The following is an 18,148-nucleotide window of genomic DNA, read 5'->3' as shown; positions in this document are numbered from 1 at the left end:
AAATAAAAATACACAACAGCATGTAAAGTGATAGAAGTTGATGAGATTTTATTAGTACACTGTACATTTTTGATTCTTTTTTTATTACATTGAACCACAGTGGTGCTACTGTATTCCAAAACCTGCTAACAAGCATCAGGCGATAACATTTCTCGAAAGATAAGACCATATGCACATAATCACTGCTTCCAATAGAAAAATACAAAACCACAGGCCACCCATAATCAACGAAGAGTAAAACACGATGACAAACAAAGAAAAGTCATAAAGCTGTAGAACCTTTGGTGGTGAAAAGTAAAGCATGACAGCCAAATCATCCAGTGTGTCAGTTTGAACCCAAGATGAAACAACTTTACTGCAGATTCCACATTCGAGTAATTCTTTCTTTCAGAGTAATGTGTGGAGGATTCCTTACTGAGATCAAACGAATAGCATCCATCCTTTCTGCCTTTAGCAGAGTTGCTAGGACTAGATTAAGTACTGTATTCATATTTAAGGCATGTTGTTGTTGTAAATCGAGTGGTACTGATGTATGTTCCCAACCATGCTGATACAGAGGGTGGACAAAATAATGAAAACACCAAGAACTACGCAGATGTAAATGTTGTCTCACCACATTACTTTGTCTTAGTGTTCCAAAGTCTAGTTTGTGCTTGTTACACTAATATATTTAACGCTGAAATGGAAGACCTGTCATACATTCCAGCCTTAAGCACAGTTTTGTTTTAGACTGACTTTGGAAGGTTTACACTGAATGTGCTGATGTGTGTGAATACTGTGTTGCTACACATTAAAAGGGCACTATGTCCAAAATGAAAACTTTAAACATCACTACATCTGCTGTAAACATGCCTATTCACATCATTGCCACAGTCGTAGTAGAGCGAGATGCTCTAGTTCAAAGACTAGGACTGATGATGTTTTCATCAGACATCTGGGAGGTTCTTTTGAAAAACTGCAACTGCTTTGGGGTGGATAATAAAAGTGTGAGTTGTTTTGTTTGTGTGTGTTTATTTGTTTTTTTTTTTCCTGCTAGCTTGCTAATACTGACAGAAGCTAGGTAGTTATAGCCAACACAAAAAAATAAAAATCATGAGGCGCTTGAGCCCCTACCCTTTTGCCCCTAGACTGCACCCCTCTTGGTCATAGTGCATAGTACATAGTCACCGGCATCATTTATGGCCTCATTCTGGGGACAGAGCTCGTGGGTCAGCTTGGATCCCATGAGTTTCATCGCTCATTGGTGCCCCCTCTGGGAGTTAGACAATTAGGGGCGCTAATAACATAATGAGCTATTGTACAAAAACCCAGCTTTATGTGAGGCACTGTGGAAAGACCACCTGCTTAAAGAGAGTTAGAATCACTAATTTGGGTATGTAGTGCAGTGGATCACATATTTGACCTGTATGGTCAAGTTTGGTGTTCAGTTCCCACTCTGAGGAGTGTTAGGATGGCTGTAAGATTTCTAACAGTATGTTTGCCTTCCTCTGAATCAAAATGTCTCCCTATTAAAGTTAAACGTACCTGCTATGTACTGTAATTTATGTTATTAAGGGTTATGTACATTCAGGCTGCCCTCCAAATGTCTGTGTACAGGCCTGGGGCTGGATTCACAGAAGCTTTCTTAAGGAAAAACTTGCAAACATTCTTGAGACAAAAACTAAGAAGTTCATAAGAATGTTCTTAAACGCAATTCTTAAATAAACTCAAAAGGTTCTCAAATATTCTCAAGATAATCTTAATTATTTTCTTTAGATTTTCTTATGAAAATCGTCATTGTTTGCTCATGTCGGCTATGCTGCATTTTACCATGTACCATCAATGAGATAGATTTTGAATTTGTATTTATACTTCTGTTATTTAGTTTAATCCACTCAGAGAAGCAAAATGGAGGAAAAACATAGTGTTTAAAAAAATTTAGCAAACAACAACTAGACGTGATGGTGGAAAAAAACAGCCTCCTTGGAAAATATGATAATTGTGGGGTGATGGACGAAGACGGGCAGGAGCAGCAGAGGCAGCATCAGTGATAAGACAAGTGTGAAGAACACATTTAAGAACATAATGTTGTCAAGAATACCACTTGTTCTTAGAAGTATTCTTAAGAAAATAGTTAAGAAAAAAGAAAATAAGAGAATTCTAAAGATGTTAATCAAAGAATAACAATTTCTCATAACTTTTTTTTCTTAAGAATGAATTTAAGAAAAAACACATATTTAAGAAGATTTTCTTTCTTAAGATACGTTTGTGAATGCGGCCCCTGATCACCAGTGACTGTATGACATGTTTGTATGCAATGCATGCTGGGTATTGTAGTGAGAGAACACTGATGGACGAAAACACAAAAAGAATTCTGTCAAATCAACGAGACTAGGGGAGATAAGCATTAGAAACAGTACATTAAACCTATTAAACGTCCCTTTAAGTTCATGTTTGGCACCACTGCTGTTTGAACACTGTACTAATCTGAATTTGTAAGACATAGAATGCTTTACAACTTGAAGTGTTACTTTCCGTGTTTGTAACAGAGATGGGACACTCTGAGAACGCCTTTAGTCACTGCTCTTTTTCATGCTGTTGTCCACCCTCTATATTTGCTAACATTAAAATTCTGTATTTTGTCACATTATGAGCAAATGCTTCAGTACAACACAGTGATTCTCTTTGGAAGATGATCAGAGAACAGTGAGAAGTTTGTCTGCACCATTAAAGAAGTTTTGCTTCTATGCCATGAAATATGTTTTATTTTTGAACGAGACAGTACTGTTCTCTCACAGTACTGAACACTGTAGAGTAAAAACGCTGCACACGGTGATCCAAAATGAGATGCACGGATATACCAGGATAGTGATGAGTAACATTTCAGACTAAATATTCAGAACAGATTGAAACATGACATATACAAGTTTATATATGAGTTTGCATGAGAATAAAAATGTCTATTGAACATGAATAAGAAGGGCCGCTACTATAAAGAAAATCACAGTAAAGGCTGAAGTGAATCTACAGCTATTACTACATTCAGTGGAGTTTGGGAAGAAGGGTGGGGTCTCTCTGACTCACACATACACAGTCAAATCTACACACACTGACAAAAAATTCTGTTAAAAAGTGCCGTTTTGTGCTTCAATAATTCTAATAGTTAATAAAAGAACAGTTCAAGGGTCTGAATTTATGATACTTAAAATACAGGAGGAACACTGTCAAAGTTGTACACAGCAATCATAGTATAAGGCCTCAACTGGGGAATTCATTTTATACCTCCATTAATTGTGGTTCGATTGGAAATAAAATAAATAAACATAATAATGTATATACGTTTGGGAGTTGCATCAAATTTCAGTGGATTCCCATGCATTCAATTCCAGCTAAGGAAACGGTTCTTGACCAGATAATGAACATATCAGCACAGTCAGTCAGTAGGACACTAATCACAACTTAACCCCACACACTCACTCACTGTCTGGGTGCTTCAAGAGTTCAGAATACGTGCAGAGCGTCGTGACACAGCCGAACCCAGAACTCTGAACAGAATCAGGTAACACACTGACATAGTCATGCCACGAACATGTCATGGCAGATGTTACATGCTGTCATGAGCCATCATCAGTTTGTTCAATAATATAACAGGTCTTGTTACCATTACCTGGTTGTTATGACGATACACATTATAACACCTGTTATGACGATAACAGACGTTAACAGTAAAGGTAATGTAACACTGTTATATTTAAACAATAGAATACAAGTGGGTTACAGCTGTGATGATCTACAACTAAATAATATCATGATCTTGATGTTATTCATGATAACACATAACCTCCAGTGTTCTATTGCTGTTTTTCAACAGTTCTGCGAAACAAACCAAAAAAGTAAGACAAAGAAGCCCTGAATATTATATCAACTGTGCTTTAAAATTGGCAGTTCCTTCCACTAAAAAAGTAGCATCCTTTTGCATTACTGACAGTGCGGTTAATTTGGTTTTATATACATAATTCACTGGATATTTGAATTTTTCTCCTCGATTTCTCATTAAATGGGCTAAATGCATTAAATAAAGCTTTGACTAAGTGACTAAAGTATCAGTGATCTGCTTTTTTTTAAACCATTATGTTCAGCGAAACTAAACATTTTTGAAATATATTTGGTTGCAGTTTGTTTTCTGTCTTCTCTGGGGTGAGAAAATGTAGGTTTAATCATTGTTGAACGTTTATTTCTTGACAATTCAAGGAGAGAAAGTTGCATATCCAACGGGTGTCATTTTCAGTGCTTATACGCAGGAGAAATGTACAGTGGCTGCAAAGCATTCATTACTTAACGACTGCAGTTCAGTGGAATAATATTGTGAAAACGCATCTCAACTAATCAGATTGTGCCTGTTGTATGACTCTAATACTGGACATTATCTGTTAGAAAAACTCATAACAGCATATGACAAGACATCTGCCATGATATGTTTATGGCATGGTTATGTCAACCTTATGTAGCAGGGTTCAATTAAAGTGTTACACAAATTCATTACAGTTCACTCCAATCTCCATGTCTTCCTTTTAAATCTTTTATATTTTAACAGATAATTTTTTAAGGAATTAATTAAATCTACTGAATGTAATAATAACTATGGGATAAGCAACGTGTTCCTAAAATCTTCAGGGAGCAACATATGCAAGCGGTCAATGTCCAAGGTAGAAATGTAGAAATGTAGCAAGAGCTGCTCCGCCCTCCATCTATCGGTCTATCCAACCTTTTCTTCACCTTAAGGTGCCTTCAGTACCAAGAGAGGCTGTTTACACCTTACATCAACGGGCGTTTTCAGATTCAACTGAACCGCATGAAAAGCCAGGTGTCATTCGGATCACTCACACCGCATTCGGAAGGTGGTCAGGGAGAGATCTTGATAAACGTAATTTGGCCAAAGTATATTCAGATACAATCAGGACATGAAACACATGTTAATTCAAGGTGTAAACAAGCTCAGAATGACCCACTATACTGTTAGTGGTAGGCCAAAGCAGAGTCCAGAACAGATCTCATACCAGCTCAGTGATGAGAAGGATGACATGTACCATGACTTCCTGTAACTGTGATGATGGTAACCTATTAATAATCAGTCCTTCCAGAACATTCCTTCTGCAGACTGACGCTACGATGGCCTGATCGAATGTTCCTCTAAGAGTTCAGATCAACTTCTCAGAGCGACCACGGTTCTGTTTTAAAGCTGTGTCAGTCCAACAGAAGCTGTCATGTGGATTTTTCTAAGCCTGTGTTTAGAAGCAAGCTTCACAGAAGGTCAGCCTTGGCTACGTGAAAGACAGATTCCGTGTATAACTTTCATTTCAAGGCATCACAGATGCTGGTATTTCCTTTCATATAAATGCAGAAGATTTCATTGTTCAGGAGTGCTACCATAATTAGGCACTGATAAACTCATTCCCTGTTTTGGTCCAGGGTCGTTTTCTCCACATTGAGGAGCAAGGAATACTGGTGATATAAATCAAATGAACACAAACAGATCCCTTTTAAACGTTTAGATTTGGTAAAATGTGGGGTAGCAATGCCTACAGTGTCCAGCAGGGGGAGGGACTTGCATTTTCCAGCATTTGGGCTCATCTACGTCATGCTGGTGTTGAAGCTGGTGTTGAAGCTGGAGTTGTTGCTGCTGCAGCTTTCCTCATAAGTAGGAGGTGGTTCTTGAAATGAGAAAGAAGAAAAACATGCATAACGATATATGAGATGCCCTGGAAAATTAAAGTTAATAAGGTTAGTAAACGTAATTCCTTTGTGCCACATCTGTAACACATGTCTAGTCAGCAATTTTCACATACTGCCCTGTACATAGAGAAGAACAGAAACCCTATTTACTTCACACACTTACAACAGACATCATTGGGCAGTTGCTAAATGGCTTGACCAAATGTTTGAGTTATATGACTATGTAAGGCTAACCGTTACTCTTCAATTCATAATATAATTCATAAAATAAAGATGTATCCGTAATATTGAACTTCTCAGCGCTTTTTCTTCTTTTTTATACCCCAACTGACCAGACATGCTTAGTAAGCTACACATTTTCACTTTATCATGTCTGACCAGTCATTGTATCAGGAAAACATATTCTTTATGTATTTTTATTATCTGCCCATTGAACAAAACAGTTTAGCTCTGTTATCACTTCACTAAAGTGATGTTACTTTGCTAAAATCTCATTGCATCATTGTATAATCAGAAGACATTTTCTTCACACTTCATTTTTATTGAGATCCCAGCATGCTGTGATATCGGCAACGAAGAGTTGGGACCACGATGCATTCTGTAAAATGTGTAATGCTCTTAACTGCCTAACAACATGGCCTGATGGTAGCCAGAGTGCTCCCCCCTCCTGGGAAACAATGGCAGAATAATTTCACATGGACCTCACATGACTGGCAAATTAGATGCCAAAGCTAGCTGACTAGCTAATATGGGTGGCAATATGGAAAAAACATTATTACACATTATAGACTTTTCTCGATATGCAATGTATTATGATATTTATTTTTTGACATCTAATAAGTTAGGACAGACAAAGTTAAAAATAAAATCTAAAACTATGAATCCAATGATTTGTATTCAACATCTCACATACTACACTGCCAATCCAATTAAACAGGTGTAATATTGCTCTCTTTGTATATAAACGTGTAGTTGGGAGGTGTTCTTTAAAGTACTGATGATATCTATGATATGCTAAGAGATGCATATTGTGACATACTGTGATGTAATTTATCATGATAACGATAAATACTGTCATATTGCCCAGCCCTGCGCACAAGACCAGAACAGGCTAATTAAAGCCACATGGCTGATGTTTACACCATGATAAGGTTACGCAAAGATTTATGGGCAGTGGTGGACAGTAACTAAGTAAATGTAATTCGTTACTGTACTTAAGTAGTTTTTTGTCTATCTTTACTTTACTGAAGTATTTCCATTTTTGGTGACTTTTTACTTTCACTCCACTACATTTCAAAGTCAAATATCTTACTTTTTGCTCCACTACATTATGCAAAATCTGTCGTTCCTTTTGGCTTATGTATGTATAAAAACATAACATGTCCAAACGAAAGAAGCGCGAGGCAAGAACACCAATCAGGGACAGCGCGCACTTAGTTTTGACCTGTTGGACGTACCTACCCAGTGCAAGCATACGGTTCAATGTCACTGGAGCAGCGTAAAATTTTGGGAGTGTCTATTCCAACATAAATGATGGAACTAACCTAACTTTGTGTAAATAGACCACAAACTGAGTTGCAAATAAACCTTAAACTGAATCTTATTTCAGAGCCACTTGGTTCTACCTAATGGAAACTGTTTGCCTTCAGTGTTTTGTGCTTATGATAATTTTAATAGACATCAGCGTCACTAATTAATGACATTCTATTAAAAGATTGGTTTACCAAGAGTGACACTACAGTATTTTCACCTAAATGAGTTAATGAAGCAAGTCTTGTTACAAAAATGGTAATAGGACATTAAAGTCATAATTAATCTTTTAGTACTTTTACTTTCGATACTTAAGTACATTTGAAGGCAAATACTTTTGTACTTTTACTCAAGTGTAGGTCTAAAGGGAATAACTTCTACTTTTACTGGAGTAATACTTTACCTTGGGTATCTCTACTTAAACTCAAGTACATGATTTGTATACTTCATCCACCACTGCTTATGGGTATGCTGATGAACCAAACTTGACACACACACATCCAAATTATTCAAATTTCAAACACAGAAAAAAAAGCAATTCCAGTTACATTGTTTTCCGTAAGGTTTTCGGGCATCCATGCAGGATCAGGCAGGAGCCTGTGAAAACTCAGCCCACACCACTATGTTTGACCACAGTTTCCTTCCTTTGGAAAACTAGTCCTAGATTTAAAGCCTCAAACACCTTGCAAAGAAGAAATGAATGTGTTCTACAAAAATGTGTTTTTCTTAAATTTCTTAATTTTGTAATAAATATGTTTAGAGTCAACAGGCTTTCTGTTATTTGCTAATTACAGGGAAAAACATTGAAATAATTATCTTTGGTGTTCAACTGTACAATACAGATGCAGCAGGCAGGGACTGGGCTGTAAAATGCTGGAATATTCCTTTAAGAAACTACCTTAGAGAGCATACCCTGCTAGAAAAAAACAAGATAGCTTGTCACTAGCAAAACCAGCATAGGTTGTGTTTTGGATGCTGTTATGCTGGTCAGCAGCAATAGAAGCTGTTATGCTGACCACCACCAAAACCAGCATATGCAGCTAAACCAGGAATTCATGCTGCTCTAAGCTAAGGGACACCCTTTACATCAACAGAGCACAGTACTGAATACAGATTAGGTCACTCACCATGTGGGTATTCCCAGCTGCTGTACTCAGGAGGCAGAATGAGAGGGCAGGTGGTGGGCACAGGAGTGGCATTGCCGTCAGTGAAAAAGGGGATGGTGGCCCCTGTGGAGACACAGAACAGCGGTGCAGAGCTCTCTGCTGACTGAGCGTGCTGAGTCTGAGGAAGCGCTTGGCTGGGGGCATGACTGAATGCGCTGGGGGACATGGTGGGAGCCTGGCCTGATGGGTTCTGCTGGGAGTGGCTCTTGGTAGGAATCTCCTCACTGGCCAGTCCTCCTGCACCCTGCTCTCCCTCCAGGTCATCTTCAGCAGGCGGAGCACTCGGGACCACCGGTACAGGGCCGAGACTCTGCATGGCGGGCAAAGGAGTGTGCTGAAGAGGGTTTGGTGGAGGCGGCCTTGAGGGAGTCATGTTGACAGCAACGTTTCCAATGTAGATGGGCAGAGTGACCACTGTCTCAGGAGACTTTAGTGAAACCTGTGAGAGGCAATTATAGTTATTGTATATAACTATAAGTTATAGTACAGCTTTGTCTTAACCTGAAACATTTTTCTTAAAGTCATAGCCTTTTGTACTCTTCAACAAGCTGAACGCTGAAAACAGCTAGGTGGAAAACTCTCCTTACTGCTTTGCTGGTTTATGCTGTTAAGAGTGAATGGCTCGACTTTGTCTTTGTCCTTGTCTATTCAGTATGCAAGTGTTCACAATTCAAGCCTTTGCTGCAAATACCAGACAGAGGAACATAACAAACTGCTCTTTTTATTGAAAATATCCAATATTATCAATAATAATAAAATCTTTAGACAGTTGTTGTTATGGTTTTATCACTTGGGCCTCCATAATTACTAATATCTTGGTCCCTGTAATACATAAAATAGTTAAGACTGTCTGCTGAGCATAATGAAAACTCTTACTGAGAATAAAATAAATTCACTAGAACTTTATGATCTTTAAAGTGCTTCATGTGCAGTAGGTGGAGAGTGAGGCATCTTGCGACTAACCTGGATGAAGTAGTCGATGTCTATGAGGCTGCAGCCAGCAAGGCCAGACTGAGGGAGTGGAGGAACAATGATCTGCTCTCTCCATTCTGCATGTTTACCTGCCTTCACACCTGCACCTTCCACCTCTGCTATGGTACGCAAGTCGAACATCGGCCGCTTGGTTTTATAGGTCACTTTCTGCTCCAAAGGAAAAAGAGCAAAGATGGAGATCAGTGATATTAAGTGAGGTGCTTAAAACCTCAGAAATAAAACAAATAAAACAGAAAGTAGGCTGAAAAGAAATTTTTGTAATGTAAGTCTTCATTTTATATCAAGGGGTAAAAACAAATGCTTGCTGTGTGTTAAAAAATAACCTGTGAAAATACGTCCTCCCACCTGTATGAGGCTAGCTATCACATATCCAGTGTCTTTTCCAGATTTGTTGTGGATTTCAGTGGAGAGTTTGATGATTTGTCCTGAAGTGTATCCTCTCAGGTCGCTGCAAGCCTTCAGCATGAGTGTGCCTGTCTTCACTAGGAGGTAGGTGAACTTCTTAGTTGTCACAGCAGAGCTGGGTTGCTGGAAGAAAAATGTATTTTTAGTGTTTGGGAGTCAAACCAAACACATTCTGAATTTAGTGATAATTAGGGCTGGATATCGACATTTATTTAGATTGTACCTACTGAATTACTTCAATACTACAGAGTGTTGAAAAATTTCAGTACTCTTAATGTGAGCAACCATGAGCCAAAAGGCATGCTTGCTCAAAAATAGTGACTGGCTGTCTAAATTATATTCTGTATACATGTTATTAACCTGTTATTAACATGTTATTATTGCTTCTTGATTAGTCTATACTGTGTAATAATGTTTCTATAATGTGTAAGATTTTGTTTGGAATAAAAAAGGTATTTAGAAACCATTGTTCAAGAATTGGCATCACCATCAAGGTACTGGTATGGAAATAAAAAAGGTAAAGATACCCTGCCCTTGTTATAATGCACAGACGTAACAGAATACAATGACATAACTTTAAATGAGTTTAAATATGTAGGTTAGTAAGGGTTTAATTAAAAAAACAACTGAAATTCTACAAAATGTGTGTTTTGAGGAAAGGCACTTTCAGAATCTAAAGATATGTAACATTACATTGCACTGAGAAAAGTAATGCACTGAAATGACTTGATCCCAATGTTTACAGCATTGCCACTTGAATAAAACAAATCACATCGACACAATTCTGTCTTTCAGTTACTAACGCTTTGTAAGAAACGTATTGATATGATATAATGTTTGTTAAAATGATATACACATTTGAATCAAATGAATCCAATGCATTATTCTGTATTTAATGAAGAGTGCTGAGACTACTCACCTGTATATCAGGCACCTCATTGAGGTTCAGCATGTTGAGTAGGTAGAAGGGTCTCTGGGTCTTGTAGTCCTTAGAGAAGCGTGGCGTGTCTATTACAGCCCTGATTCTGTATATGACCTTCCCAAATGGGCCCTCAAAGGAAGTGGGAGCATGTGCTGAGAATGACACAGTTTTTAAAGTTAGCCATTTGGACTGTGTTCATTATTCATAAAATCAAAACATTTAAAACTCTCTCTTTATTTAAAACAGTTACAGTTTTATGAAACAGTCGTGTGCATTAGCTTTCACAAGTTTGGAATCACTGTTCAAAAGTTTGGAAATAACGTCTTTAATAATATAAAAGAAATTTGCAGACAGTGTCCATAATGAAGAATGGAGCTGCAGAGTAATAATAATAATAATAGTTATAGTAAAGGGAATATGTAGTAATATCCAGAATTCATTATATTTCAAAAGTGCAGATCAAACATCAGGCCAGATAACCTGACTAAACAATTATTTAAATTGATAATATTAAATAAAACATCAAGAAATATCTTTTTATATTGTGGCTCTCAGAACAAAACCTTAAGATTTCCAAAATGGTAACTTTACAAGAGAAGAAAAAACATACTTAACTTTTAATGTAAGTTCACGTAAATAGATTTTATTCCAAGTTATTTTGGAGCATTTCCATTGGTCCATTCCTCATGATTTTTCACACAATATAAAGAGCGGCTGGTGTTTTCAAAATATGTTAAAACTGAAACTGCAGATAAAAGCTTTTGGACGTGATTATACACAAGTTATACACACATTACAGATTTCTGTCGAGGGTTTAGCTGACCTGCAAGAAGGAGACTAGGGCTAATTAGTCAGAGCTTGATATAGCTCTGTCAGTGGAAGAGATCTATCTGATCTAAACGGCCTCCTCCTTCACTGTGATAGGACAGTGACTAGTAGGGGCTCATTTTGTGGAGCTAATAATGGAGGCGGATGACAAAGACAAACAGGAAGATGGAAAAGAACAGAGTGAAACTTCCAAGTAAAAAGATGAGAGAAGGCTTGTTTACTTTCGGATGGTCTGAGTAGGAGAATGGAAGGCTGAACACGGTAGAAATTTGCAGATTCATCCAAAAAGCCAGTACTCAGCTCAATACAGTTTTAGGGCAAATACATCAAGTGCATCTGAAGTGCCACCAACCAAATGACTAATCTGCTTGTTTCATAACAAAAGGCTTAGAAGCTTGAATCAATAACATTCAATCAATTCTTCCAAGCTCAGAAAGGGCAAATAAGAACTTTCAGCAATGGCATTTAGCCCACTCTTCCTCTGAAAGGCAGTTATGCCTAGAGCATTCTTATAGAAAGGGCTATTGTTAGAACTGTAACCTAAGTACTGATAATGAGCCAGACACAGAGAGCCCAGTCAGTCAGCCGGAGTTGCCATCAACCCTTTCCTCAGGCCAAGGTCTGCTTTGTGCTACTATCTACACTGGATAACCACAGGTTACCCAACTATGACATTCACTGATCATACAGGAGTATAACCAACAATAGCTTGAACAATTTCACTCAAGGAAGTAAGAAATGTGTCCATGCAAATGAACTATGACATATCAGAGACTTCAGAATGCTTCCAAATTTTCTTTCAAGCTCAGCAGCCATGTACTAAAGAGCACCACTTTATTACCTTAAAGCTTAAATCATAGCACAAACTCAATGTCCATACAGTCAAAAATCATTATGTACTAAAACAAGCTGTGGATTTGTAGTATGTGGTTCTACAATCTGACAGCAGAGGGCATAGTGTGCCATTATCATAATCCAAGGAAGTCGAACTCAGGTCATAAAGGGCCATTGCAATGCAGAATTTAGTGTTTACCCTGCAATAGCACAGCTGGTGCAATTCAAGAAGGGCTTGATAATAAGCTGCTGAGACGTAGAAGGTGTGCTAAATCTCTACAGTCTAAACATCTGCAATGCTATGGCCCTCTAAAGCAGGAGAATGACACCCTTGCTTTATCTCTCTTGACCAAAGTGCATGTAAGCACACAGCTGGGTATGACAGGTGTCATTTAAATTGGTTATTCTAAAGTCATGCTTTGCCAGCATGACCATTTACTTCTTGTATAGCATGGTCCACTGCTTCATTAAACTGAAGGTTCAGCCAAAGTTCAAATGTACACAGTTATTCCAATTATTCCATGTAATAATCAGCCAAGGTTGCTTCTTTAGTTTTGAGCAGGAGCTTTGATGCTAATGTGGCTAACAAGTAATGTTTCAGTTAGTATTGTACAAACTGTACGCCTAGTCATTATATACTTGCCTAAACCATGACAAACTAGGGATGCTGATGATTAACCGATTAACCATTAACTGACAAATACACAACTGTTCAACCAATGCTTTTGGTTAAAAAGTTCTGATGAACAAGAAACTTTGGTATATATTTTCATTCAACTTGAGGACTGTTTTTGAACTGCATGAGAGCACAAAAACACCACTTATTCCAGTAGCCCTACTTAGTGATGCATAACTTTGGGTTTTCTAGAGTCGACTCCTCGGCTACACTTTATTTTAACCAGTAGCACCAGAACTGCACTGTGGTAACTAGGATGTTTAGTCTCATCACACAGTGCTAAGCCACAACTGACTCTGTTTAATGCCATGTTGCTTTGTTGCCTTATGTAGCCTTAAGCTATAGCCTACAAATGTGTTAGTTAGCAATTGGTTAACTTATGTAAACCAATTGCTTTTTCCTGACAAAAAAAGCTTAAAAGCTGCAAGCTACGGACTGAGTGATGATTGATTTTGAGCAATTCTGTTCTGTTCATATCTGTTATACACTTATATCTGTTACATTAGGCTGTGTTTTCTCATTCAATGAAGCCTAAAGCCTCCTTTATATAAAACGCAGTGCCGTGTTTGATGTTTTTATGGGTCGTGTCTGTGATTTTATTTTTGTTGGTTAACAATTAATCACTGACAAATAACGGATTGGTTATCAGTTAAAAGTATTTGCCAAATTTGCATCCCTGTGCCAAACTGTTATAGGGACATATTGGCCTAAAATGACCATTAAATATGTTAACATTTCAAACAGGCCCATCTAAAGTATCAGCACCTGTAGTTTTTTCAAAAATATCATCCCACCTTCAAAATACATCCTTCTAATGTCTTTAAACCTGAAAATCTCACTCTAGAGATTGTTGTGGTAACGCTGTAGGAAGCAAAAATCTCAAACAGACTTGTTTGTGCTGCTTCTAACATTGTATGACGTACTAAAAGTACAGACAAAATTCAGTCTTCAGGAAGGATGTTGCTACTGTTTTTGTCCATTTTTTGATAGCAGTATATCCTGTAGTGTCACACTTGAGCCCTGTAGTTCCAAGGAAAGCTAAAGAGGCAACTATTAGACACTAAGCATGTCTACATCTAATCGATTACACTTAGCGTGAGGGGAAAAAACATTTAAATGTAACTTTGAGTCAAACTACCATTTTAAGAACACAGGAAATGAGTCACCACTAAGGACACCGATTGTGACATATGATTTAACATTTACAAACCTTTTAAACATTTGGCCAGGCTGAATATGAACTTTGGTACCAAATGATTCAAAGCATTACAACTTATCCACTGGTACCTTGAAAGGCCCAAAAAGGTAGTGACCATCCCTAGGACCAGTTGGAGGAATGGGTCAAGCTTGGGCAGGAAGAAACTCATGAGAACTGTTTTACACACTGCTGCTGGTGCCACAAGATAAGAGCTGAAAATAGAACAACTGCCCCTACCACCACTACTACCACCACCACCACCAGCACCAGCACCATGCTTCAGGGACTCTCAGCTCTTTTTGACCTCACACCTGCTCGCACAACACTTCAGAGAATGCTCCCAATAGAGTTCTGAAACCTCCTTAAAGGGCAACACTTATCAGTTTATATATAAACTACAGCTTCTTTTAAAACAGGATCAGCCAGGAAGGAAAAGGAACGGGATAGGACTTGTACTATTATCAGTCAGGCCTGTAAAACCTTGTAAGTAATGTAGTAAGTCACTTAAACTAGGAACGTGCACACACAGAAAAAATAGGAGTGTTAAATGAACACCTACATCATAAAACTGATCAACTGATCTCCCTTCTATGCTATAACTGTTAATATAATTAAAAGTGATTTTTCTGTGTGGTTAAATTGCCTGGATTCTGCATTTAGGGCTGCAGTGATACATTTGCTTTCTGACAACCAGAAACAGCATTAATAATAATGAATGATCAAGAACAATCAAATAATGAACATTTACTCATTATTTCCACATCTTCTACTCCAACAACATTGCTACAGACTGTCTGCAGTGACAACACCCCATATTACTCGAATGTGAATGGAGTTAAACTGCTATAGGGCTAAATGTGTTCATCGTCTGTTTTCATCTCAGCTAATGATCTAAGTCTGCCACTTCGTAATTCACCTCGTACCTTTTAGGTGAGTTTGTAAAGAGTTAGTTAGCTGATAACAAACCTGATAAATTCCCGAAATAATACTGAAAGTTTTAGTCCATTACATCTATAAACGTAGAGTGTAAAATGAGCTTGAGCTTGATATTTTCTGTGCTTTTTGTCCGCCATGCTTACTATGCATTATAGCTGCGCTTTGTTTTATCTGCCACCACGGCATGTTGCTTCTCCTCTTGTGCGTGTTACACCTTAGCCAGCTTTAAGTACTTCTATGCTTCCTTCTTTGGAGAAAACGGATAAGAAACTCTGACCAAAACTTAAGACACAGGCTCCTTACTTCCCTTTGGTGGAGAACAGAGTTCATGGTTCTAATGAGGAATCTATAAATATTCAAACATTCAGACTCATCCCTGATGAACTGCACTGTGGAGTATATGAAATGTTTACATAGTATGTCAAATAAGTCCGTTTTCTGTGATACAGGCCCTTTAATTTAGAGCATAGGCAGCTTTTGTATTTGACTTGATCCTTGATCTTACCTGGAATGAGAAACTGAAAAGAGAAGGTGTGCTCTCCAGGTGGCAGGGTACCTGCAAGAGAAGACAATCAGAGATGTAACAAGAGAAAGAGCCAGACTGGAGGAGAGGATTACTGCATCATCTGTTGTTGTATGTGAGGTGGGAGATGTGCATGTAGACTCCTCATAGTGGGCTTACCACCATTATGCTTGCCAAGCTCAACTACGTGAGGAGTAAGCAGGGAGTGCTGCACAAAGAATGTGTGTGTATCTGGACACTGTGGTATGTAAAACACTGAGATACAGTCATAACATCAACAAGTTAAAATGAAAGCACTTTACTATGATGTTCTAGGGGCCACACAACACAATAAAAGCTAGTAGAAGAAGCTTAACTCTCCTAAGCACCCAAGGCATATATAACTTGAAACACCACTTTGTTTAATTATTTATCAATCGTAACTTGTTGAAACAAACGCAGAGAGTGTCAGAAGTGCAGATGCTAAACTTTCAACTTTAGGTCTCTGTGTTTTTAAGTACAAAAGGGGATATTTTATTGTGATTTTAATTTAATTAATTTTTTCACCAAAAATGAAACACAATCATCGCTACATCCGCTGTAAACATGTCTACTTGCATCCTACAGTGGTGTCAGAGTAGTCTTTAAAGCAAGATATTCTGGTTTAAATACTACGAAAACCCCCTTCTGATTATGTATCTAGAAAGTGGAAGTGAATTCTGAGTGTATATAATTCTATAAATCGATAATTGTTTTGGTGGGCAGTACGGTGGTGCAGTGGGTAGCGCTGTTGCCTCACAGCAAGAATGGCCTGGGTTCGATTCCCGGCCGGGCGACCAGGGTCCTTTCTGTGTGGAGTTTGCATGTTCTCCCCGTGTCTGCGTGGGTTTCCTCCAGGTACTCCGGTTTCCTCCCACAGTCCAAAAAAACATGCAGTTAAGCTAACTGGACATGCTGAATTGCCCCTAGGTGTGAATGTGTGTGTGATTGTGTATGTCTGTCTGCCCTGCGATGGACTGGCGACCTGTCCAGGGTGTATCCTGCCTTCTGCCCAGTGACAGCTGGGATAGGCTCCAGCACCCCACCGCGATCCAGAAGGATAAGCGGTTTAGATGATGTATGTATAATTGTTTTGGTGTGTATACTTGGTGGGAGGCTGTTTGATTTTATTTTTTAACTGACAAATTCTTTGACTTAATTATTCCTATAACGTAGCAGCTAGCAGCCAGGATTAGTTGAGCACTGTAGGGATTCTCAAGGGTTGTATAACATAATTGCGTAATGCATGTTGAGTGTTGTAGTGTGAGAACACTGACGGATGAAAACACGAAAGTAATATAAAATCTTGAATTCTGTCAAACCAGTGAGGTGTGCAATGCAGAATACGACAAATCATGACAAATGACATGTTAAATCCAAGTTTTTGGTCAGAATTCCTCTTTAATGAAAAGCTACTGTGGTATGTAAAGAACAATCAACCTTTACATTTTTGCAATTTTGTAGTCATTTTTTAGAAAAAAAGGAAGTGGAGACTGAAAGTTGTTGATATAGAATGTAAATCGTATGTAAATATAATTCTTGATGTAATTAACTATTTAATTATGTAACTATTTCAATTCTTCTTCTTCTTATTATTATTATTATTATTAAATTACATGTAAATGATTTAGCAATTTGCACTCAACACACAGCACAATAATAACCGCAAACGAGTTGTTAGTTAGTAAGTTAAATGTAATTCAAGTGCTGAGTAAATGACCAACAAAATACCTTTTAAGTTTTAAAAGAAACGCAGTTCTGCTGTACATGTGTTAAGCACATACGAAAACCACCTCACAAGCATTTTATTCCAGCCAGTCCTCTGTGTTCTCTGAAAATGAGCCGCGCAGAGCAGCTTTATGAGCTGGCATTTAAATACGATTACAGCTGCTGGAGAGTTATTGCACAAATCTCCTCTTGTTTACATGAAGGAGTGTCTGAGACAGGAAGAGGTCTGTTAGAGGAAATGATGAGAAGAAGCAGTTCACGTCTGAAGTGCTCGCCTCTGAAAGTGCAGAAGTAGCTGTCTGGATCTTATAACACAAACCAGTCTAAAGATAATGACAGTTTATGATTATTTCAAAGCAGCCAAAATAGTTTTGCTGTCGTAATAGCAAAATGTAAAGCAATACAGAAGATCGTCTGGGCTATTTTTGACTACCTACAGCAGTTCTTTTTTCCTACGGCATCTATTGCTGTGCTAGATCTAACAGATCTAACAGGCCTTCTGTTTTCTGTCTTACACCTTTTCGTGTATTTGACGGAAAGAGGAAGTGCGGTAGTGTGCGCACAGCACGTGTTGTACAGCTGAATGCTTTATAGAGAATGAGAAAAAAAAACTGAGTGGGAGGAAAACAGAAGACACTTGCATTTGAGAAGTGCAGGTAGTTCTGGAAGACTGGAACAC

General features: G+C 38.1%; 1 protein-coding gene across 1 annotated transcript in view; it reads right to left on the bottom strand.

The window, feature by feature from the left end:
* Positions 1 to 23: 23 nt before the first annotated feature.
* arrdc1b (arrestin domain containing 1b) overlaps positions 24 to 18,148 on the bottom strand; it is a 70,409-nt gene continuing 52,284 nt past the window's right edge. The window contains exons 3-8 of the mRNA XM_036587595.1: positions 15,706 to 15,756; positions 10,726 to 10,880; positions 9,747 to 9,929; positions 9,372 to 9,548; positions 8,370 to 8,847; positions 24 to 5,690 (exon numbers count right to left, since the gene is read on the bottom strand). Of these exons, the coding sequence (XP_036443488.1) occupies positions 5,611 to 5,690; positions 8,370 to 8,847; positions 9,372 to 9,548; positions 9,747 to 9,929; positions 10,726 to 10,880; positions 15,706 to 15,756 (1,124 nt within the window). The 3' untranslated portion in view covers positions 24 to 5,610. The remainder of the gene's footprint in view (positions 5,691 to 8,369; positions 8,848 to 9,371; positions 9,549 to 9,746; positions 9,930 to 10,725; positions 10,881 to 15,705; positions 15,757 to 18,148) is intronic.

This window comes from Colossoma macropomum, unplaced genomic scaffold (assembly GCF_904425465.1).
Source record: "Colossoma macropomum unplaced genomic scaffold, Colossoma_macropomum, whole genome shotgun sequence".
NCBI lineage: Eukaryota > Metazoa > Chordata > Actinopteri > Characiformes > Serrasalmidae > Colossoma > Colossoma macropomum.
The sequence above is the reverse complement of the archived record's forward strand: the minus strand, read 5'-3'. Positions and strand labels throughout refer to the sequence as shown.